The sequence below is a fragment of the Eleutherodactylus coqui genome, chromosome 6, assembly GCF_035609145.1.
Source record: "Eleutherodactylus coqui strain aEleCoq1 chromosome 6, aEleCoq1.hap1, whole genome shotgun sequence".
Classification (NCBI taxonomy): Eukaryota; Metazoa; Chordata; class Amphibia; order Anura; family Eleutherodactylidae; genus Eleutherodactylus; species Eleutherodactylus coqui.
In genome coordinates, this window is record NC_089842.1 from 63589636 (window position 1) to 63613707 (window position 24072).

Consider the following 24072-nt stretch of genomic DNA (forward strand, 5'->3'; position numbering starts at 1 on the left):
GAAGGACCGTTGGGGTTCTTGAAGCCTAAAATAACTCCTAACGCTCTCCCTATAGCAGCTCCGGCACCAGCAGCACTTTCCCTGATCTCTGTCAGAATGCATCTGTGGCGAGCCGCGGGAGGGGCCGATTTATATACTCGGGTGACACCTGATCTCGCCAGCCACTCACTGCAGGGGGGTGGTATAGGGCTTGAACGTCGCAGGGGGAAGTTGCAATGCCTTCCCTGTCTTTCTATTGGCCAGAAAAGCGCGCTAACGTCTCAGAGATGAAAGTGAAAGTAACTCGAACATCGCGTGGTACTCGCCTCTAGTAACGAGCATCTCGAACACACTAATACTCGAACGAGCATCAAGCTCGGACGAGTACGTTCGCTCATCTCTAGACCCGACCTATCTTTGGTGTGCACTGCGCAGGAGTGTCCATAGACTGCTAAGGGAGCTGGATAACAAGGGAGGGAGTTTAGCTGTGTCCAGCGCTCGGGAAAGAAGACAGGTATCTGTAGTTTACCCATTAGACGGCTGGCTAAGGGAATTTCGAACAGCAGCGCATTTTTCCTGCAACACGCCGCTCCAGATCATGTAAATGGGCGTTTAATACACTGATTAAGCTCAGGACTTGATTACGGAAAATCGTCCATTCACGCTATCTTTCGCGCAGTTAGCTGCGATTTTTTTCACACGGGTAACTTTGCTGTGATTTTCACGCTCTGCTAATGAGGCCTCAATTGTTTTTAAATAAGTTGTTCTAAAAATGTGATTTTATTTTGCAAACGTGGTAAAAATTAAAAAGTCTATATAAACTTTATATCTAATGTAACAAAGCCGCAGGGCATCATAAATCATATATAAACTTGTGCTGATCCAGATAATATAGTCATGGGATTGTTACTGAATGGTGAACGCTGTAAAAACAAAACCCAAAAACAATGGTGGAATTACTGATCACAATAAATCACCAATTCTACCCAGTCTGCAGGACACTAGTGTGACAAACATCTCCATGTAACACAGCTGGGTGTGCCTGAGGGGAGTGCAGTGTAATCCTAAACCGCAGCTCTGTGTACATGTTGCTAGGCAACAAAGATCCCAGCCCAGCAGTGTGCACTGATCAGGCCGGGATCCACTTCACCTACTGCTTCAGGTAAAAGACATTATAATGATTCCAGGCTTTAATACTTTCCATTACACTATGTGGAGTCTCATTTTTAGCTTTGGCTGCAGATTATGATTGGCCAGTTTCATGAGGCTGTAATACTGACTTTAGCGCAATACTCTTTTCTTACAAATGGCTTATGCCGGCTGCAGAATCCGCGGTCGACATCCACACAGAAGATCTGCAACAAATACCGTTCGGAACAGGCTATGGAAAAATCGCTTATTCCTGCACGCTCGCAAGTTGCTTCTGCGAGTGGAGGAAATACCGCAATATGTTCTATTTTTGTGCGGGCTCTGCACGGACGGATTCCATTGAAGTCAATGGAAGCCATCTGACCTGCAGCCCATCTGCAATTAACATTGTGGATAGGCCACAGGCACCAGTGTCATCGCCTAGCAATGAAGCGGGAAAGACAGGTATTAAAAAGGAATCTGGGCTGCGCATGACCGATGGTGATCCGGTGATCCGCTGCGGTCATCTGCAATACATAAAAGACCAGATACGCAGGGTCACTGGCCGGGGTCAGAGCGGATTCCGCTGCGGGCTACCGCTGTATGTCACCTAGTGATGTAAAGGCTTGTTAACATCAGTGTTTTGTTTTCCATTTTTAACAGATCCGTTTTAAATCGAATTTTCCGGTTTCATTAAAAAAAACATAACTAAACGGACAAATAGTTTTCGTAATTTTAACAGATCTGTGAAGAAATTGACTATTTCTATTGGTTTGTTCTGCTTACATCTGTCTGGTCTGATGTCTTTTTTTCCCTTTTACGTGTGCTCATTTAACCATTTCCAATCCACTCTCTGATGTCTAAAGACATTCTGATTGAAGGCTGTACAGCTCTGATATCGGAAGACATCTGGCAGGGTATTCTAACTGTATATTACGGGCCGTTCTGTTGTCAGGGGCCTTTCCAGCATGTCCCATACCGCAGTACTGGCTCTAGCCAGCAGATGGCGCCATTGTATAATGGCAGATAGAGAAAACCCCCTAGGAAACCCTGAATCCAAAATTGGATTGCAAAGGGTTAAAAATTGATCCTTTAACCCCTCAATGCCACAGGATGTACGTTTACGTCCTGGCAGGGTGGTATTTAACGCAACAGGACATGAACCTACATCTCGTGGATGGTGCAGGCGCTTTACATGCCATGATGAGAACACTGATTCCAGCTCTTAACCCCTTACATGCTGTCATCAATTTAAATTACGCTAATGTCACACGGACGATTGCGATATGGGGCCGTGAATCTTGCCCCCCATATCACACTTGACATCCATGTGAAAGCCTTGTGGATGTGAGGCATTTTCATGTGAAAACAGCCTCACATTACTGGGGGAATGCAGGGAACCGCCGGCGCGGCTGTCACATCGGCAGCAGTGGATCGCGGAGTTTCTCCCATTGCTTTCAATGGGGCTGCAATGCCAGATCAGGCAGCCAGATAGAACATGCAACTTATCGTGGTGCCATGCGGTAAAACATTGCTTATGTGTATAGGGTTCATATTTGCGCATCTCGCAATGCACAAATCTCGCATAATTTTCTCGGCCGTGTAAAGTAGGCCTAAGGACTCCTGCACACTGGCATGCGAATCACGGCCCGATATCGCACTTGCCACCATGTTAAAGCCCCGTGGATGTGAGACGATGTGAAAACAGCCGCGCATCATTTCGGGGATGAAGGAAATCCCCCACGGTGGCAATCACATCTGCTGCAGAGGATCACAGAGTTATCCCATTGCTTTCAATGGGGTCGGCACTGCTGTCACAGGCCCCATTGAGGACAATTAGCGATCTCATAGCATCCACATAGCATTGCATCGCGGTGCCACACAGGAAAACATCGCTCATCTGTATGAAGCCATTCAAAAGAAAGAGCTTCATATTTCTGTGAGATTTGCACGACTCACAATGTGCAAATCTCAGGCGATTTTCACACCAGTGTGTAAAAAAATGGCAGTATTAATATTTTCTCTCCCTGCCCTCTAAAAAAATGTATAAAAGTTTTACAATACATTATGTGCACCCAAATATGGTACCAATAAAAACTGCACTTTGCCACTCAAAAAACAAGCCCTCATATGGCCATGTCAACAAAAAAATAAGGCATGGCTTTTGGAAACTGGAGATGAAAATCCCGCCAAAATCATCCTGTCATTATGGCCAAAATAGACCACGTCCTTAATGAGTTAAACGGAAAAACAAAAATGAAATGGAATGTCAACCTTTTCATTCAGTTCCATCACCAATTGACTATAATGTAAAGAAAAACAAAATGGGCTTTCCATTTGCTTTTGCAGTGTCAGAGCCTGAGGCGTGCTGTTATGGAGGAGACCACGTGGATGTTCTCCCCATGGTTGTCATGGGTGGCTCTGTGATCTTCCCTTGGCAATGGCGGCAAGGGCCTAGCTCAGTCCCACGCAGGTTCAAAAACAGAACAGGCAAAATGTTAATGGTGGTAATCTCAACGGTGTTGTCACGTGACACCAGTACCTCTTTTCCCAAAGATAGCTCCTCATCCACAAACAAAGTTAATTTTCAAAACCGGAGGTACACGGTTTCCTTTACTCACGGAATCCAACCTTCATTTTCCAAGAGTACAGTAAGATGACAGTTCAGACACAGGACTTCTAGCAGGCTTCCTTTGAATTTATCTCTGTTACACATACCCTCACACGTCTCTTTAAGAGGCACCTCCTTTCCCGTTCCTAGGTGTCTTCAGTCCAAGTTATCTGATTAGACGATCCTGGGGGTACTCTCCTGACGCAGCGTTTTCCTCGCCACTTCTTTTTTTTTCCCCTTAGTGTTCAGCTACACTTCTCAGCTGGCACTACTACAAGCTATTGCTTCAAGTTCTAGACCTGTTTATTGGTGTATGTATCACGTGAGTCTGAGACAAGCCCAAGGCTCTGCGGGGCAGAAGCATAAGTCAACTTCAGCCTCACGGTGACACATCCTCCTCCACCGACTACATCTCGGCACTCTCTCTCTCTAACTCCTCCCCCCTCACGAGACTAACTACAACTCACTGGTTAAGGGGGAAAAAAGGGAGGTGACAAGATAGTTTATTAATAGAGATGAGCGAGTATACTCGCTAAGGCAAATTACTCGAGCGAGTAGTGCCTTAGCCGAGTATCTACCCGCTCGTCTCTAAAGATTCGGGGGCCAGCGCGGGTGACAGGTGAGTTGCGGCGGGGAGCGGGCGGGAGAGAGGGAGATCTCCCCACTCTCCCCCGCCGGCTCCTGATTCTTTATCACTGTGGTGATACAGGGCAATCCACTACTTTGCCAGTAGGAGTAGCATTCCTATATGGTGTGTCACACATATCTATGGCTGGCATCCTTGGTATCAGTTTATATGTGCAGACTATGTTTGTTAGCAGTCACCCCTACCCAATCTGGAATGGGTTGAGCTGGGTGGCTGCATATTAGCCTGCATTAAACATTTATCTTGCTCCTATTGCAATCTGGCTCTCTGCATGCTATCAGGATCTATGGTTTTTGAACCTGCCCTGCAGTTTAGCAGATGGTGCATTTTTGGCTCCCTTTTTTGCGAGTTATGTTAGTGAGTTGTGAGGGGTCCGGCTTCTGCAGGTGTAATATATACACTAAAATGTAGCCTATTTAGCCGACTCCAGACGTAGCGGAAAAATCCACTCCAAATTTACTTACAGATTTTACGCCAATCTGTAGTAATCCACATGTAATGTGGATTTTGTTGCAGATTTGCTGCAGATTCATTGCTGATTTGATCCCTCTACATTGTACAGCAAAAATAGTGTGAGGCAAAAAAATGTAATTTGCTGTGAAAATCCACTGCAGAAAGTGATATGATGTGGATTTATAAATCCACACCATTGGTTAGTTTCCATACAGAAACAGATCCATAGCATATGGTTTACAGTCCAAAGTATGTCAACCAATAAAAGGGGTAAAGTAAGACAAAAGTGGCCAAAGATGCGCCACATTTATCATACAGCTTTGTTTCAGTAAAAAAAAAAAGCCATTGAAATCGATGGGGAAAAAAATGATCGTTTAATTTCAGCTTTACATCCTCCGGAAACGGAGCAAACACAGGTGTGAAACCACCCTTAATAGTTTATTTTTGTCAATTAACAAAATGCAAAGTGAATGAACAGAAGAGAAACCTAAATCACATCAATATTCAGTGAGATCACCATTTTCCTTCAAAACAGTTCTTCTAGGTACACTTGCACACAGTTTTTGAAGCATCTCAGTAGGGAGGTTGTTCTAAACATCTTAGAGAATTAACTAGAAATATTCTGTGGATGTAGACTTACTCAAATTCTTCTGTTTCTTTGGCCTCTTTCACGCGATCGTTTGTGTCTTTACGCTTGGCCAATGACGGCAAAAAATTTCATGAAAAAAGAAAAGCTGCGATCAAGTCCCAATTTTAATTAGCAATTTCTCGTCCATTCACATGGGCGGCTATGGCGTATTGGTGAAAAGATACGCTGCAACATGGAAATCCTTCGGACGGTATGAATTCTTGGAATGACTATTGATGCTTAATAGAGCCAGTTTTATTCGTTTCCCAGCATTGAACGCATTTAAACTCCCTCCTCTTTTTCCCCCAGCTCCCATAGGAGTCTATGGGAGCTTACAGCGTATCTCGCCAAAATGTAGGGCAAGGATTATCTTTTCACGTGCCGTATAAAATTGGTCAGCATTTTCAGTCACCAATATCCTCATCTGAATGAATACATTGGAATCCAATGCTCAATGCAGGATTCACTAAATCATCCCAGACAGATATTTGTCCAGCCTTTGTTTGAAGACTTCCATTAAAGGAAAACTCCCCGCCCCCCCCCCCCCCTTCCTTCCCGTGGTAAGCTTTTCCACTCATTGATCACTCTCACTGTCAGAAAGTTTTTTTCTAATACCTAATTTGTGTCTCCTCCCTTTCAGTTTCATCCAATTGCTTTTGGTCTTCCCTTGTGCAAATGAGAATAGGGCTGATCTCTCTGCACTGTGACAACCCTTAAGCTATTTGTAGACAGCTATTAAATTAAGTTTCCTCTCAGCCTACTTTTTTACAGGCTAAACATTCCCAGATCCTTTAACCGTTCCTCATAGGACATGATTTGCAGACTGCTCACCATCCTGGTAACTCTTCTCTGAACTTGCTGCAGTTTGTCTGTCTTTTTTAAAGTGGGGACACAATATTCCAGATGAGGTCTGACTAAGGAAGAATAGAGGGGGATAGTGACCTCACGTGATCTAGACTATGTTTCTTTTAATATATCCCATAATTGTGTTTTGTCTTTTTGGCTGCTGCATCACATTGTTGATTCATGTTCAGTCTATGATCTATTAGTATAACCAAGTCTTTTTCACATGTACTGCTGTTTAGCCCAATTCCTCCCATTTTCTATGTGCTTTTTTTTCATTTTTCTTGCCCAGATGTAGGACCTTGCATTTCTCCATGTTAAATACCATTCTGTTATTTGCCGCCCACTGTTCAAGCTTTTCTAGATCTTTTTGAATACTCTCCCTCTCTTCCCTAATGTTAGCTATTAGAGATGAGCGAACACGTTCGGCCCCGCCCCTTTTTCGCCCGAACACCGAACCTTGCGAACACTTCAGTGTTCGGGCGAAAAAGTTCGGGGGCCGCCGTGGCAGCGCGGGGGGGGTGCGGCGGGGAGTGGGGGGGAGAGGGAGAGAGAGAGGGCTCCCCCCTGTTCCCCGCTACTGCCGCCCGCGCCGCCGCGCATCTCCCCGCCCCCCGGCGGCACCCGGACACTTACGCGCGAACACTGCAGTGTTCGGCAAAGCGGGTGTCCGGGTGCGGATGTGTCCGTAACGGACACGTTCGCTCATCTCTATTAGCTATCCCTCCTAGCTTTTGATCAGTTTCCCATCAATTCCCTTCTCCAGATCATTTATAAAAATGTTGAACAACACTGGGCCCAGGACAGAGCCTTGTGGTACCCCTCTTGACACATTCTTCCAATTGGATGTGCAGCCATTTATGACCACTCATTAAATACGATCACTCAGCCAGTTGTGTATCCACCTAACAGCTGCCTTCTCAATCCTATATTTGGTCCGTTCAACATGTCTAATCCTTCTTTCCCTGAACATCAACTGTCTAGGGAAAGTCAAGAATCTCCCATACAGAGCAAGAGTCATTCAGTCCCGCTGAAATTGGTGGTTTTAGGTAACTATAATCAAATGTGTATGGAGCTTTTAACATTTCTAGTCATTGAGGGGTTAAGTATTTTTTACTCCCTGTGTGTACTACCCAATATAAATACATTGTAAACTGTTTTTGATGTGAGTTAAAAGTGTTGCCTTGATTAATGGGCAATCATTCCACAGTACTACTATAAATCAATTATAGCACATTGCCCCGGAGCTATGTCACCAGGCGCTGGACCATTCAACATATGTGACGTGTGACCCAACACTGAGGACAAATAAAAAACAACAATTTTTTTCGCTGCAGGTTTTCTAACTAGGAGCAGACAAATAACTACATCTGTTCAGGCCCAGGTGCTGAGGACTATAATTGCTCTCTCAGCCATGTCTGGAGTCACTCATGCTTCTTCTACATTTCATATTAAGTTTGACATCTAAAACATTATATTGTCATTTTGTAACAAATCATAATAAGTCCTGAGCAATCGGTGCTTAGCAAGTCCTCAAGGAGCTTTGTGCAATTTGAGTATTCCCTCTGACAATTCATCAGTATCACATAGCTGTAAATCACTTGTGCTAGCTGGTTCTTTGCAAGGGGTGTTAGAGGTGTGTGTATATAGGGTTCCTTTTCTATTGTCAGAGACGACCTTGAAGAAGGAAAATATGTACAGATGTAGTAAAGGTTATTTGACACTTAATGCATTAATGCACATTTGCAGCAAACTTTAAAGAAGCTATCTAGTTTCAAACGAAAATTTAACATAGGGTTAAAACAATAAAACAAAGGGGCACACCTTCCTCTGTCCTGGTGATCCAGCACTGCAGTCCCGGGATTCATCTGGTCTCTGATGACAGCAGAAGTCAGATGACAGCGGCCTGCCAATCAAAGTTTGCAGTGTCACCCCTGGTGTTACTATAGGGGATGCAGTTGCACCCAGGCCCAGGAGCCTCAGGGGGGCCCATAAGGTCTTTCTTCCCCATATAGAGAGCCCAGTATGACTAGAGCATTATTGTTGGGGGCCCTGTTCCAGGTTTTGCTTTGGGGCCCAGGAGCTTCAAGTTACGCCTCTATGTTAAAGGGTTAACCCTTTCCAATCCACTGTCTGACCTCTGAAGACATTATGATTTAAGGCTGTACAGCTCCGATGTTGGAAGACGTCCATCGGGGTTTCCTTACTGTATATTGCCAGCCTCTTTGCTGTCGGAGCCTATCCAACGTGTCACCTCATGCAGTACTGGCTTTAGCCAGCATGTAGCGCCGTTGTATAATGGCAGAAAAAGAGTAAGCCCCCAAGGTAAACCAAGATACAAATTGGATTGGAAAGGGTTAAGAGACGTTGGGGGGGCCCAAGATAAAACTTTTGCACCTGGGCCCATGAGCCTTTAGCTATGCCCCTATGTGTAACACTTCCAAATTGTTGGCATCATGGTGCCCAGAATGTGAGCACTGATGCCAGCAGAACAAACGGCGACGGTGCAGCCTCTGATTGGCAGTGCTGAATCACCAGGGCTGAGGAGGGTAAGTATTTGTTTGTGTTATTGTTTTAACCCATTTGACTCTGATTTTTATAAAGTCCATTGTAACCAGACAACCTTTTTTTAACTCAACTTTCTCAATGGCTTTTGTAAAGTGTAATTTTAAAGTTTCCTACATCTGTACGTACGTCATGGCTTTCTGATTAAAAGTAACGAGAAAAGTGGTTTCACACATTTTTCACTTTTCGGAAAAATACCACATTTTTAATGGCATTGTTCGGGGCATTGTTTGCAGCATTATTGGTGGTAAAAAAAAACCCTGCAGCCATATGTTAACTTCAGATAAATTGGGAAATGGGAAGTTCACTATTAGAGATGAGCGAACGTACTCGTCCGAGCTTGATACTCGTTCGAGTATTAGCGTGTTCGAGATGCTCATTACTAGAGGCGAGCACCACGCGATGTTCGAGTTACTTTCACTTTAATTTCTGAGACATTAGCGCGCTTTTCTGGCCAATAGAAAGACAGGGAAGGCATTACAACTTCCCCCTGCGACGTTCAAGCCCTATACCACCCCCCTGCAGTGAGTGGCTGGCGAGATCAGGTGTCACCAGAGTATTAAAATCAGCCCCTCCCGCGGCTCGCCACAGATGCATGGTGACAGAGATCAGGGAAAGTGCTGTTTTGCTGTAGCTGCTATAGGGAGAGTGTTAGGTGTTATTTTAGTCTTCAAGAACCCCAACGGTCCTTCTTAGGGCCACATCTGACCGTGTGCAGTACTGTTGAGGCTGCTTTTAGCAGTGTTGCACAATTCTTTTCTTTTTGTATATCGGGCGTGCAGACCATAGCGTCCTCAGTCTGCAGTCATTGTACAGAGTATAGGAGCAGTACTGGTGAGGCAGGGAAAGAGGGAAAGGTGAAAGAGATATACTGTCTATATAGGCAGTGGGCTTTTTCAAAAAAATTGGGGAAAAATACTATCTTTGGGCTGCCTGTGACAGTCTTCAGTGTACTGCATGTCTGCTGGGGGTAGTAGTCCTAATTAATATGCACCTAAGCGTTACAGCAGGCGTGCGCAAAATTGTTTCCTGGCTCTGCTGTGCCCGTTACATCACCGCTGTCATAGCGCCAGAGGAAAAGAGTATACAATATATACACTGCATACAGTATCTGTCTGGTGTTTCAGCTCACCATTTAAAAAAAGGGAAGCCAAATACTTAAGGCGTACCACTGCCCTTTGGCGACTTGACTGCTTCTGCGCTGTGAATTCCAATAGCTCAGTCCTACGCACCTACGTCTCACTACAGGCGTGCGCAAAATTGTTTCCTGGCTCTGCTGTGCCGTTACATCACCACCGTCATAGCACCAGAGGGAAAGAGTATACAATATATACGCTGCATACAGTATCTGTCTGGTGTTTCAGTTCACCATTTAAAAAAAGGGAAGCCAAATACTTAAGGCGTACCACTGCCCTTTGGCGACTTGACTGCTTCTGCGCTGTGAATTCCACTAGCTCAGTCCTACGCACCTACGTCTCACTACAGGCATGTGCAAAATTGTTTCCTGGCTCTGCTGTGCCCGTTACATCACTGCCGTCATAGCGCCAGAGGAAAACGGTGAACATAATATGCGCTGCATACGGTATCTGTCTGCTGTTTCAGTTCACCATTTAAAAAAAGGGAAGCCAAATACTTAAGGCGTACCACTGCCCTTTGGCGACTTGACTGCTTCTGCGCTGTGAATTCCACTAGCTCAGTCCTACGCACCTACGTCTCACTACAGGCGTGCGCAAAATTGTTTCCTGGCTCTGCTGTGCCCGTTACATCACCTCCGTCATAGCGCCAGAGGGAAAGAGTATACAATATATACACTGCATACAGTATCTGTCTGGTGTTTCAGCTCACCATTTAAAAAAAGGGAAGCCAAATACTTAAGGCGTACCACTGCCCTTTGGCGACTTGACTGCTTCTGCGCTGTGAATTCCACTAGCTCAGTCCTACGCACCTACGTCTCACTACAGGCGTGCGCAAAATTGTTTCCTGGCTCTGCTGTGCGTTCCGTAAGCGAAGTCAGCCTCCAACCACAGGCCAATAAGCGGCACATTTAATTACAGCCTTCTGTTTCTGCTCTACTCATAATACACCATGCTGAGGGGTAGTGGTAGGCCTAGAGGACATGGACGCGGGCGAGGACGCGGAGGCCCAAGTCAGGGTGTGGGCACAGGCCGAGCTCCTGATCCAGGTGTATCGCAGCCGACTGCTGCGGGATTAGGAGAGAGGCAAGTTTCAGGGGTCCCCAGATTCATCTCACAATTAATGGGTCCACGCGGTAGACCTTTATTAGAAAATGAGCAGTGTGAGCAGGTCCTGTCGTGGATGGCAGAAAGTGCATCCAGCAATCTATCGACCACCCAGACTTCTACGCCGTCCACTGCTGCAACTCTGAATCCTCTGGTTGCTGCTCCTCCTTCCTCCCAGCCTCCTCACTCCATTACAATGACACATTCTGAGGAGCAGGCAGACTCCCAGGAACTGTTCTCGGGCCCCTGCCCAGAATGGGCAGCAATGGTTCCTCTCCCACCGGAGGAGTTTGTCGTGACCGATGCCCAACCTTTGGAAAGTTCCCGGGGTCCGGGGGATGAGGCTGGGGACTTCCGGCAACTGTCTGAAGAGCTTTCAGTGGGTGAGGAGGACGATAACGATGAGACACAGTTGTCTATCAGTGAGGTCGTAGTAAGGGCAGTAAGTCCGTAGGAGGAGTGCACAGAGGATTCGGAGGAAGAGCAGCAGGACGATGAGGTGACTGACCCCACCTGGTTTGCTAAGCCTACTGAGGACAGGTCTTCAGAGGGGGAGGCAAGTGCAGCAGCAGGGTAGGTTGGAAGAGGCAGTGCGGTGGCCAGGGGTAGAGGCAGGGCCAGACTGAATAATCCACCAACTGTTTCCCAAAGCGCCCCCTCGGGCCATGCCACCCTGCAGAGGCCGAGGTGCTCAAAGGTCTGGCAGTTTTTCACTGAGAGTGCAGACGACCGACGAACTGTGGTGTGCAAGGTTTGTCGTGCCAAGATCAGCCGGGGAGCCACCACCACCAGCCTCACCACCACCAGCATGCGCAGGCATATGATGGCCAAGCACCCCACAAGGTGGGACGAAGGCCGTTCACCGCCTCTGGCTTGTACCACTGCCTCTCCCCTTGTGGCCAAACCTGCCACTGAGATCCAACCCCCCTCTCAGGACACAGGCATGACCGTCTCCTGGCCTGCACCCACACCCTCACCTCCGCTGTTTTCGGCCCCATCCAGCAATGTCTCTCAGCGCAGCGTCCAGCCGTCGCTAGCGCAAATGTTTGAGCGGAAGCGCAAGTACGCAGCCACGCACCCGCACGCTCAAGCGTTAAGCGTGCACATAGCCAAATTGATCAGTCTAGAGATGCTGCCGTATAGGCTTGTGGAAACGGAGGCTTTCAAAAACATGATGGCGGCAGCGGCCCCGCGCTACTCGGTTCCCAGTCGCCACTACTTTTCCTGATATGCCGTCCCAGCCCTGCACGACTACGTCTCCCGCAACATTGTAGGCGCCCTTACCAACGCGGTTACTGCCAAGGTCCACTTAACAACGGACACGTGGACAAGCACAGGCGGGCAGGGCCACTATATCTCCCTGACGGCACATTGGGTGAATTTAGTGGAGGCTGGGACCGAGTCAGAGCCCGGGACTGCTCACGTCCTACCCACCCCCAGAATTGCAGGCCCCAGCTCAGTGCTGGTATCTGCGGCGGTTTATGCTCCTCTACTAAACCACCCTCCTCCTACGCAACCTCTGTCTCGCAATCAAGATGTGTCAGCAGCAGCACATCGCCACCAGTCGATGTCACGCGGGGTGGCAGGACAGCGGTGGGCAAGCGCCAGCAGGCCATGCTGAAACTATTCAGCTTAGGAGATAAGAGGCACATGGCCCACGAACTGCTGCAGGGTCTGACAGAGCAGACCGACTGCTGGCTTTCGCCGCTGAGCCTCCAACCGAGAATGGTCGTGTGTGACAACGGCCGTAACCTGGTGGCGGCTCTGCAGCTCGGCAGCCTCACGCACGTGCCATGCCTGGCCCACGTCTTTAATTTGGTGGTTCAGCGCTTTCTGAAAAGCTACCCACGCTTGTCAGACCTGCTTGGAAAGGTGCGCCGGCTCTGCGCACATTTCCGCAAGTCCAAGACGGATGCTGCCACCCTGCGGACCCTGCAACATCGGTTTAATCTGCCAGTGCACCGACTGCTGTGAGATGTGCCCACTCGGTGGAACTCTACGCTCCACATGTTGGCCAGGCTCTATGAGCAGCGTAGAGATATAGTGGAATACCAACTCCAACATCGGTGGCGTAGTGGGAGTCAGCCTCCTCAATTCTTTACAGATGAGTGGGCCTGGTTGGCAGACATCTGCCAGGTCCTTGGAAACTTTGAGGAGTCTACCCAGATGGTGAGCGGCGATGCTGCAATCATTAGCGTCACCATTCCTCTGCTATGCCTCTTGAGAAGTTCCCTGCAAAGCATAAAGGCAGACGCTTTGCGCTCAGAAGCGGAGTCGGGGGAAGACAGTATGTCGCTGGATAGTCAGAGCACCCTCCTGTCTATATCTCAGCTCATTGAGGAGGAGGAGGAGGAGGGGGAGGAGCATGAGGAGGAGGAACTAAGGAGGAACTGAAATGGAACTAAGACTGTGCTCCCCCTATACTGCTGCTAGTGATATGTTACTGGGGCCTGTCTAGACTGCTACTACTACTGAAATGGAACTAATACTGTGCTCCCCCTATACTGCTGCTAGTGATATGATACTGGGGCCTGTCTAGACTGCTACTACTACTGAAATGGAACTAATACTGTGCTCCCCCTATACTGCTGCTAATGATATGTTACTGGGGCCTGTCTCTACTACTACTAATTCAAGCTGAAATGGAACTAAGACTGTGCTCCCCCTATACTTCTGCTTCGGAATTGTTACTGGGGCCTGTCTTGACTGCTACTACTACTGAAATGGAACTAAGACTGCGCTCCCCCTATACTGCTGCTTCGGAATTGTTACCAGGGCTTGTCTTGAGTGCTACTATTACTGAAATGGAACTAAGACTGTGCTCCCCCTATACTGCTGCTTCCGAATTGTTACTGGGGCCTGTCTGGACTGCTACTACTACTGAAATGGAACTAAGACTGTGCTCCCCCTATACTGCTGCTTCGGAATTGTTACTGGGGCCTGTTTGGACTGCTACTACTACTGAAATGGAACTAATACTGTGCTCCCCCTATAATGCTGCTAGTGATATGTTACTGGGGCCTGTCCCTAATGCTACCGCTGAAATGTTACTAATTCTGGGCTCTACCTATACCGCTGCTAATGCTATGTCACTGGGGTGTGGAAACGGAGGCTTCCCAAAGACATGATGGTGGCGAGGCCATTTCCCACCAACGCGGTTACTGTTAAGGTGCAGAGGACACGTGGAGAGGACACGTAGTGCCTCAAAAACATCCCCCTCTTCCTCCAACAATGAAAACATTCTTGGCAAATACCTTTGCATAGGTCCGTCTGGTGGCAGTCCAAGAATTTCACCTTTACCGACACAACAAGAGAGCCCCCCCACCATCCCCCCGCCACGGCCCACTTAATCATGGCCACATTCCGAAAACCAACTAAATAAAACCGCGCTACTAGGTCCGCAGTTGCCACCACATTCCCACCAACGTGGTTACTGTTAAGGTACATATTACCACTCTGACTGGGGCATGCACTGTGGGCCGAAGCACACCTGTATTGTATGTGACGTTAGCTCTGCTGAGCAGGGCACTGCAATGAGATACATTTATGTACTGCCAAAGCCCACCTGCATTTAATCTGACGTTAGCTTTGCTGTCCAGGGCACTGCAATGGGATATATTTATGTACCACCGGTGGCTTCCTGGGACCCACCCATGCTGTCGGTCCACACGGAGTTGTAACTGCATGTGTCTACTTATAAAGAACCCCAGTCTGACTGGGGCATGCAGTGTGGGCCGAAGCCCACCTGCATTAAACCTGACGTTACCTCAGCTGTGATGGGCAATGCAATGGGATATACTTATGTACCGCCGGTGGGTTCCAGGGAGCCACCCATGCCGTGGGTCCACAGGGACTTCACATTAGGGAGTTGTACCTGCCAGTGTCTATGTATTAAAAACCCCGGTCAGACTGGGGCATGCAGTGTGGGCCGAAGCCCACCTGCATTAAACCTGACGTTACCTCAGCTGTGATGGGCACTGCAATGGGATATATTTATGTCCCGCCGGTGGCTTCCTGGGACCCACCCATGCTGTCGGTCCACACGGAGTTGTAACTGCATGTGTCCACTTCAAAAGAACCCCAGTCTGACTGGGGCATGCAGTGTGGGCCGAAGCCCACCTGCATTAAACCTGACGTTACCTCAGCTGTGATGGGCAATGCAATAGGATTTATTTATGTACCGCCGGTGGGTTCCAGGGAGCCACCCATGCTGTGGGTGCACACGGAATTCCCATTTCGGAGTTGTACCTGCCTGTGACTATTTATAAAAAACCGTGGTCTGACTGGGGCATGCAGACACCTTGACAGAATGAATAGTGTGTGGCACATGGGTTCCCCATTGCTATTCCCACATGTGCAGCTCCTGATGGAGGTGGCACAGGATTGGATTTCTCATTGCTTCTGTACAGCATTGTGGGCTATCGCGCCGCCCCTTTTAAAGAGGGTCGCTGCCTGGCCGTGCAAACCCTCTGCAGTGTGTGCCTGCGGTTCCTCCTCATGGCAGATGCACTTATAAATAGACATGAGGGTGGTGTGGCTATGAGGCCAGCGTGTGGCATGAGTGCAGCTAAGGCTGCACAGGGAAACTTTGGTGTGCACTGTGGACACTGGGTCGTGCGGGGGGGGGGGGGTTGGGCAGCATGTTACCCAGGAGAAGTGGCAGCGGAGTGTCATGCAGGCAGTGATTGTGCTTTGTTGGAGGTAGTGTGGTGCTTAGCTAAGGTATGCCTTGCTAATGAGGGTTTTTCAGAAGTAAAAATTGTTGGGAGGGGGGGGGGCACTCTTGCCGCTATTGTGGCTTAATAGTGGGACCTGGGAACTTGAGATGCAGCCCAACATGTAGCCCCTCACCTGCCCTATCCGTTTCGGTGTCGTTCCCATCACTTTCTTGAATTGCCCAGATTTTCACAAATAAAAACCTTAGCGAGCATTGGCGATATACAAAAATGCTCGGGTCGCCCATTGACTTCAATGGGGTTCGTTACTTGAAACGAACCCTCGAGCATCGCGAAAAGTTCGTCTCGAGTAACGAGCACCCGAGCATTTTGGTGCTCGCTCATCTCTATTCACTATGCATTTTTTTCACACTAGGTTTTGATTTTTTTTCTCTGTAAGAAAAAAGCTGAAAAAACACCCGAAAAATGTGTAAATAAAAAGGCACCCGTAAAACACTTGTAAAAACCACATGTCCTGGGTAATAAACTGCTGGTGTTTTAGGATAAAAAAAAAACTACCCAATGAACAAGTGTGAAGGAAGCACCAGCATTATTTCTGGTGTGCTAAGCAAGAGCCCCACCATTTCTATACTATTTGCATATCGCAGCCACTGCCATGACTATATTTGACTGTCACACTACGCAAAGAGTGTTGGCACAATGAACTATTTCCATGATGTGCCAGTGCGATAATGGTGGCGCTTGCTACATCTATACTATAATTGATGTCTGATTAGGGAGTTGTGTCACTGGCTTATTACTAGTCTCCTGAGTACCTAAGTGGATATACATAGGGGAGTACTCTGTTAATACTTAGCTTGCCACATACAGTGCGGTAGGCTACTATCTTCCATACCTTAACTGGCACTTTAGAAAGCCATTCAGTGGATAGAATTGTGAGGCATCTGGTGGAAAGACCATCTTGGTGAGCTGCAATTTAACTTTTGAAGCCTAAATGGAGTTATTACCCAGGGTTTTTACAAATTGGAATGCCTTTTTGCAATTCATCAAATAAGAAAAAGATGAAGACTAGAGATGAGCGAGCACCAAAATGCTCGAGTGCTCGTTACTCGAGTCGAACTTTCAGTGATGCTCGAGAGTTCGTTTCGAGTAACGAACCCCATTGAAGTCAATGGGCGACTCGAGCATTTTTGTATATGACTGGTGCTCCGCTAAGGTTTTCATTTGTGAAAATCTTAGCAAATCACCAAAGTCATGTAAAAAACACAGAAATGGATAGGGCAGGCGAGGAGCAACATGCAGGGCTGCATTTCGGGCTCCGAGGTCTCACTATTAAGCCACAATAGTGGCAAGAGTGAGACCCCCCCCCCCCACTGTCAGCATAAAGATCGTTCTCCCCTGCCACAGCTGTAACAGCTGTGGCAGAGAAGAACGATGTTAGCCCATTGAATTCAATGGAGCCGGCAATACAGCCGGCTCCATTGAAAGCAATGGGCTGCCGGCAAGCGCGGGATGAATTTTCGGGAAGGGTTAAAAATATAAGCCCTTACCTGAAAAAGAAAGATTTTAGTGTAAAAAAGAATAAAAATTCAGGCATTCTCTTCAATGGAGCTGCTGCTGCTGCCGGCGACTCCATTGAAGACAATGGTCTGCTTGCACACCTGAATTCTTTTTCAGGGAAGGGCTTTACATATAAGCCATTCCCTGGAAATGAATTAAAAGTGATTTAAAAAGCAAAAAAAAAAAATAGATACTTACCTCCCTTCAGCTGCCGGGGCACAGCCGCGTCTTCTCCTGCTGTCCCCTGCACTGTGATGCTGAACTGCTGATCTATCACCAGCCGGGGATTTAAAATCCCCGCCCGCTGAATGAGCTGCCTCTGATTGGTCACAGCCTCACCAATCAGAGGCAGCTCTCACTCACACCCATTCATGAATGGGTGAGTGCTGCCTCTGATTGGTCCCTGCGCTGAGTCAATCAGAGGCAGCACTCACTCACCCATTCATGAATTCATGAATGGGTGTGAGTGAGAGCTGCCTCTAAATGGTGAGGCTGTGACCAATCAGAGCCAGCTCATTCAGCAGGCGGGGATTTTAAATCCCCGGCTGCTGAATACTACTCAGAGCAGTTCAGAAGAACTGCCGGCCAGACGCAGCTGAACTCGGGCTGCAGCGGAAAGGTGAGTAATAGTATACATTTTTTTTTTTTTACACATTTTAGGATGATTTTCAGGTATGGACTTATATTTTTAAGCCCTTCCCGAAAATTCATCCCGCGCTCGCAGGCAGCCCATTGCTTTCAATGGAGCCAGCTGTATTGCCAGCTCCATTGAATTCAATGGGCTAACATCGTTCTTCTCTGCCACAGCTGTTACAGCTGTGGCAGAGGAGAATGATCTTAATGCTGACATAATTTTTATTTTTTTATTTTTACACATTTTAGGATAATTTTCAGGTAAGGGCTTATATTTTTAAGCCCTTCCCGAAAATTCTTCCCGCGCTCGCCGGCAGCCCATTGCTTTCAATGGAGCCGGCTGTATTGCCAGCTCCATTGAATTCGATGGGCTAACATCGTTCTTCTCTGCCCCAGCTGTTACAGCTATGGCACAGGAGAATGATCTTAATGCTGACATAATTTTTATTTTTACACATTTTAGGATGATTTTCAGGTAAGGGCTTATATTTTTAAGCCCTTCCCAAAAATTCATCCCGCGCTCGCCGGCAGCCCATTGCTTTCAATGGAGCCGGCTGTATTGCCGGCTCCATTGAATTCAATGGTCAGTGCTCGTTTAATCGAGACGAGTACCGCGTGGTGCTCGTCTCGAGTAACGAACATCTCGAGCACCCTAATACTCGAACGAGCATCAAGCTCGGACAAGTATGCTCGCTCAGCTCTAATGAAGACATTAAACGCTCATTCAAACAAGCGTTTGAGAGTTGCCCAAAGACTTTTGGGTGAAATTTGCATTGGACAGCACATGCAGGCGCATTCATGATCTGAGCGTTGGGGGCAGTAGATATTGCATGTTCTACCTTCATCCATACACCTGTCTAAATTGGCCCTTGGGTTGACAAACTAGTATCTATCTTAAAACTGCAAATTTCTTTATCCATATACTGTAATTGTGAACAACTGGCTTTTCTGCAATGTACTACTACTGTATTTCTTCTTTCCAGAGCTCAGCGAAATGTCCAAAGATCAAGATCTAGAGTGCTTCTTGAAGGATGTGGATGAGATCTGTAACTAATGAACTCTAATCAGCCACTTAATCACACTGTATAGCACTTTAGGAGCATTTTCTTAAAGGGATTTATCCAGAATATCAAGTTATCCCCTATCCACAGGAGAGGGAGTAACTTGCTGACCGATGGGAGTCTCACCCCTGAGACCCCCACTGATCTTGAGAATAGGAGCCCTGTGTCTCGCTCTTCTGTCAGTGCTAGGGTCATTTCTCCCCCTACAGTGACTTCACTTTGAATGGAGTACTGGACAAGCACACACAGTCAGTGATCCATTAATTTTAATGGAAGTCACGGAAATGCCTGAGCAGGTACCATTGAAAGTGAATGGAGTGCCGTTGCACTTGCACAACGAATGCTCCATTCGGTCACCTCCTCACTGTGGAGGGTGCAGCAACCCTGCAGAGTCAAGGACGAGGGACACAGGAACCCCGTTCATGAGATCAGCAGGATTCTAAGTGGTGAGACCCCACCAATCAGCTTGATATTCTGGCACAATCCCTTTAATGAGATTTCAGACATTCTCACCACCATTTTCTAACCCAATAACCTAGATGTCTGGTACTATGAACAAAACTTGAAAGTCACTTAATTTAGATTTTTGTTAAAGGACCCCCCCCCCTACACTATTTATGCACGTTTTTATAGGTTATATGCTGGTTATAGACTATACAGAGTATTATGGACATCGACACAGTATAGTGTCCTTAGCAGCAAGGATGAATATGTACTCTGAAATGTATAACACTTTGGAGCATTATACACAGGGTTATGTCAAGGAGTTAACTTGTCACGGCAATTAAACACCTGGGTTCTTTTGGGATATGATGCAGAATAAGGAGATGTGGGAGCAAAAACCAAAAATTATTGACTCCAGGATAGCAGCATAACAACCAAAAAGTAGTTAGCTACCTGCGTACTACCAGCTACTGGTACTTCTGTCTAATGCTAGACTTAGAATAACTTCACTTTACACAAACATATTTACATATTCACAAACAAATGTCACACACCAAAAGATCAACATGGAAATCAAAGATATCACTATTATAACTGTTGAACCTCCCAGTAAGGTCCATTTGCATGGAGCGATGATTGCTCAAAAATCGCTCCAAAGTGATCGTTTCAGCGATAATCGTTGCATCTAAACGCACGGGCATCGTGCACTTTTCGTGCACTGCTAGTTGATCATTAAATTCAAGCCAGACTAAAAATCATTGTGCGGTCTTATCATGACCACACGCTCTGAGTTCTCTGCAGGTAGTGCTGATAGCATTTTTTCAGCAATTTAACCCGTTAGAGAACAAAGGAGCTGAATGCAGATAAGGGCCTTCTGGCTATTAACTGCATTCAGCTAAAGGCTTTATTTGCATGCTAATAAGCTATTAAGTAGCTGAGTAGCTACTTAATAGCTTATGCAAAATGATCGCTCAAAGCTGTCACTCAAACTGTCGTTTGAGCGATTTTTGAGCAATCATCGCTCCGTGTAAATGGGCGTTAAGTGTACAACTTAGTGGACACGAACAACATAACTCAATCAGTTTGTTAGCCACAGTTCTTTGAAGGAGCTGCTCCTCTAACTTGTCTCAGTCAAAAGTAATCAGGGTCTTGTGAGCAGTACACTCTATAAAGTAGCCATCCATATTACTAGCAAGAGACCGGTCTCTTATGTTTCTGATGGCTGTGTCTCTGTTGATGAATAGCTGAAGTGAATCATCCTCACAATCGTCATAGTAGAGGGAGTCTCGACCTGGTTACTACCCTCTTAGATAGTCCCTGGGAGTCCCCTTCTATGGTGGGGAAATGGCTCCTGAATTTAAGCGAAATGGCTGCTTGTTGAACCAGAGGCTCTTGGCAGCAGCACTTTTCAGTACCAGCAGTCCCCAGCAACAGTTCAATCAGCACAGCAGAACTGTCTCCTCTGAACTCTCCACCAACAACAACCACTGCTCGGCTCAACCTCCTCATGTAGTTTTTTAGAGCCTCTTGGAAGTTTCCAGCACATTCCTATTGAGCATGCTCAGACAGGTCCATAGAGTATAATGGCTTAAATGATAGTCACTGCCTGTATTTGAGCTCTAACTTTAATATTGCAGTCTGTCCATTGACTTTAATGGGGCTGGCTTTACACTATTTGTAGCAGAGGCAGCCTGCCACCCTGTTATAAATGGCTCCTTCAGAGTCTGCAAAATAATTTGATGTGTCTGTGATTATTTTATGAAGCTGAAGACTTTTGTGCAGGCTATGGTGACTGTAATTATCATTTCACAGTTCACAGTAAAGGCTACTAATATCTTCATGTCAGTATTCAGGCTGTAGACCTCTTTTATAAATTTTATGATTCCTTACGTTTTGCCAATGTGTTCATAAAAATGTTGGCTGCCTGTGATTTTTAATATGTTGTGCAGAAAAATAAATAAATCAGGATGGCAACCCTGAATTTGTCTCCTTAATATGATGCCCTAATTAAGGGCACTACAGATCCATACGCCTAGTTGCCAAAATTGCAAAAAAAATAGTTATGTATTTGGCATATTCATTAGGGGAATGCTCTCTTTTGCCTTTATCCATCTAAAGTACAGTAAATGGCCAGCTATACTAGGGGATAGAGCAAGCTCTCTTTGTGCTCAAGGCACTGATTTCAGATTGCGTCCCCCCACCTTTGGCCCCTAAAGCTCAGCATGATTAATGTTGAATAAACTAATTATCCCTTTCTCCACCAGTCCCTGGCATACTTATGTGTACAGAGTAAAAGCCGATGTAGACACAAAGATTATTGCTCAAAATTCACTCAAAATCCGTCTTTTGAGCAATAATCGTTGCGTCTAAATGCATGGCCTTCGTGCACTGTTCATGCACTGTTCGTTCATCGCTCATTTCTAGCCAGCTAGAAATGGGTGATGAGCCTCATCAGCACCACACACTGTTATCTCAGTGGGTGGTGCTGATAGCATTCTTTCAACTGGTATCCCGCTGGCAGTTCTCAGTGGGACACTAGTTGAAAGGGCTGAGTACACTACAGCTGTTTGCATATTCAAAACAGCTGCATTGTTCTCTGAGCTATTGAGGCAGTATCACTCTCTGCCTGCATAACTCATAAGTAGCTAATTAGCTACTTAGAGTTAAGCAAAGATGATAACTCAAAACTGTCACTCAACCTGTCGCTTAAGTGATGAGAGATCATCGCACCATGTAAATTGGCCTTAACACTTTGGAAAGATCTATTAATCTTATCTAAGACCTCATTCATATGAGCATGTGCGTTTTTTTTAATGCTGGCCGCACACTGCAGAAAATCTCAATAAAGAAGAGAAGTCATAATCCAATCCCAAAATTAGCGTTTACTCATCTATTTACACGAGTGTATCGTATGAAAAAAATGCTGCAGCACGGATTTCCATTAGTTGGCAGAATGTCTTCTATTAGCTTAAATAGCTAAAATAGAGCCAGCTGTCTTCTTTTCTCGAGCGCCAAACGCAAGTAAATTCCCTCCTCCCTTTTTTTTTCCTGCTCCCATTGGAGTCTATGGGATTCTCCAGCATTTTTTGTCAAAAGATAGGTCTTGAACTATCTTTTCACGCTGCGAGTAAAATTGGCGACTGAAAACAATTTGACGATTTTACTTCGATTTTTTTTCACGTGCCTAAAAATCACCCATGTAAACGAATGTATTGAAATCCAATGCTTCATATGGTAGCGATTTTTCAACTGATATTTTATCATGGCAAAATTGCTGCGTGAAAATGCTTGTGTGAATAAGGCCTTAGGGCTCATTCACATGGACAATGTTATGCAGCTAGGTTACACACACAAAAAAATATGCGACTAATGGAACCAATGTTTTCCTACGGAAATGTTCAGATGAACAATTCTAAGCTGTGTAAAAAAAATTACACCTAAATAAATACATCAGCGACTGAAATTCCCTGCGAGCAAAAATAGGTATTCACCTATCTTTGAGCTGAAAATAGAAGCTTCCAAAGACTTCTACAGGAGTAGGAAAAAAAGGGAGGGGGAGGGAGCTTAGCTGCGTCCAAAAGAGCTAAACAAGTGAGAGAAAGGGGAAAGTGAGAAAAAGTTAGCTAAACAATGTCTGTGTGAGGGTAAAGGAGTTATGCACCCCATAGCGCTGCTAAAGAATGTCACATGGATGTATGTAGTGAGTTGAAGAAGTTGTGCCGGCGGTATGAAAAATATAAATTCTCTCTAGTCGCGATTTTTTTTTTTTTTTTGCGTAGCTAACTCCTGTGTGATTTTGACGTCCATGTGAATGAGCCCTTATAGTTAGACTATGAAAATGTAGGACAGACAATCTGAAGATTCACCAAATTTATCCCTGTGGCTCATGCTGGATAATAAATTGGGTGCTTGACATTTTAGTTACTTTTGTCTGTTTTTATCCCACTGGTACAAAACAGATAAAAGTAACTAATTGGTCTGAATTTAACCAACTACCATTAGTTGGTTATTCACACCAATATTATGCAGCAAAATTTTGGAGCATATTGTCGCATTTTAAGCCACACCCGTAGTTTAGTGAGGTACAAAAAAGTGTCTAAAACACATAGTAACATAGTGTGTAAGGCTGAAAAAAACTACATATGTCCATCTAGTTCAGCCTGTTATCCTCCCCCATCTTCCCCCATGCACACACACCTGTTGATCCAGGGGAAGGAAAAAAAAAACCCAGTAGAAGCCAATTTTCCTAATTTTAGCAAAAAAAAATTCCTTCTTGACTCCAATCTGGCAATAAGAATAATCCCAGGATCACCGACCCTTCTGAAGTCCACTCAAAAAAGGCATCCAGGCTCCTCTCGAACTTTTTAGTGAGTTCCCCATCTCCACATCCCCACAGGCAGAGAGTTCCATAGTCTCAATGCTCTAACAGTAAAGACCCACTTTCAATGTCGATGTAGAAATCTTCTTTCCTCTAGCTGTAGAGGGTGCCCCCTTGTTACAGTCCTGGGTATAAAGAGATCTCTGTATTGCACCCTGATATATTTATACATAATTCTTAGGTCACCCCCTCAGCCTTTATTTTTTTTTTTACTAAGAAAAACCATT

At 46.1% G+C, this 24072-nt stretch overlaps 1 protein-coding gene across 2 annotated transcripts in view; it reads left to right on the forward strand.

Moving 5' to 3' along the window:
- Positions 1 to 1107: 1107 nt before the first annotated feature.
- The window catches only part of TTC12 (tetratricopeptide repeat domain 12), a 191041-nt gene continuing 168076 nt past the window's right edge, over positions 1108 to 24072 (forward strand). Inside the window, exons 1-2 of one of the 2 annotated variants that reach the window (XM_066606914.1) lie at positions 1108 to 1141; positions 18946 to 19008. In XM_066606914.1, coding sequence (XP_066463011.1) covers positions 18957 to 19008 — 52 coding nt within the window. In that variant the 5' untranslated portion in view covers positions 1108 to 1141; positions 18946 to 18956. Of the gene's footprint in view, positions 1142 to 7225; positions 7338 to 18945; positions 19009 to 24072 lie in introns of those variants that run through there. The other variant, XM_066606913.1, reaches the window with a different exon arrangement.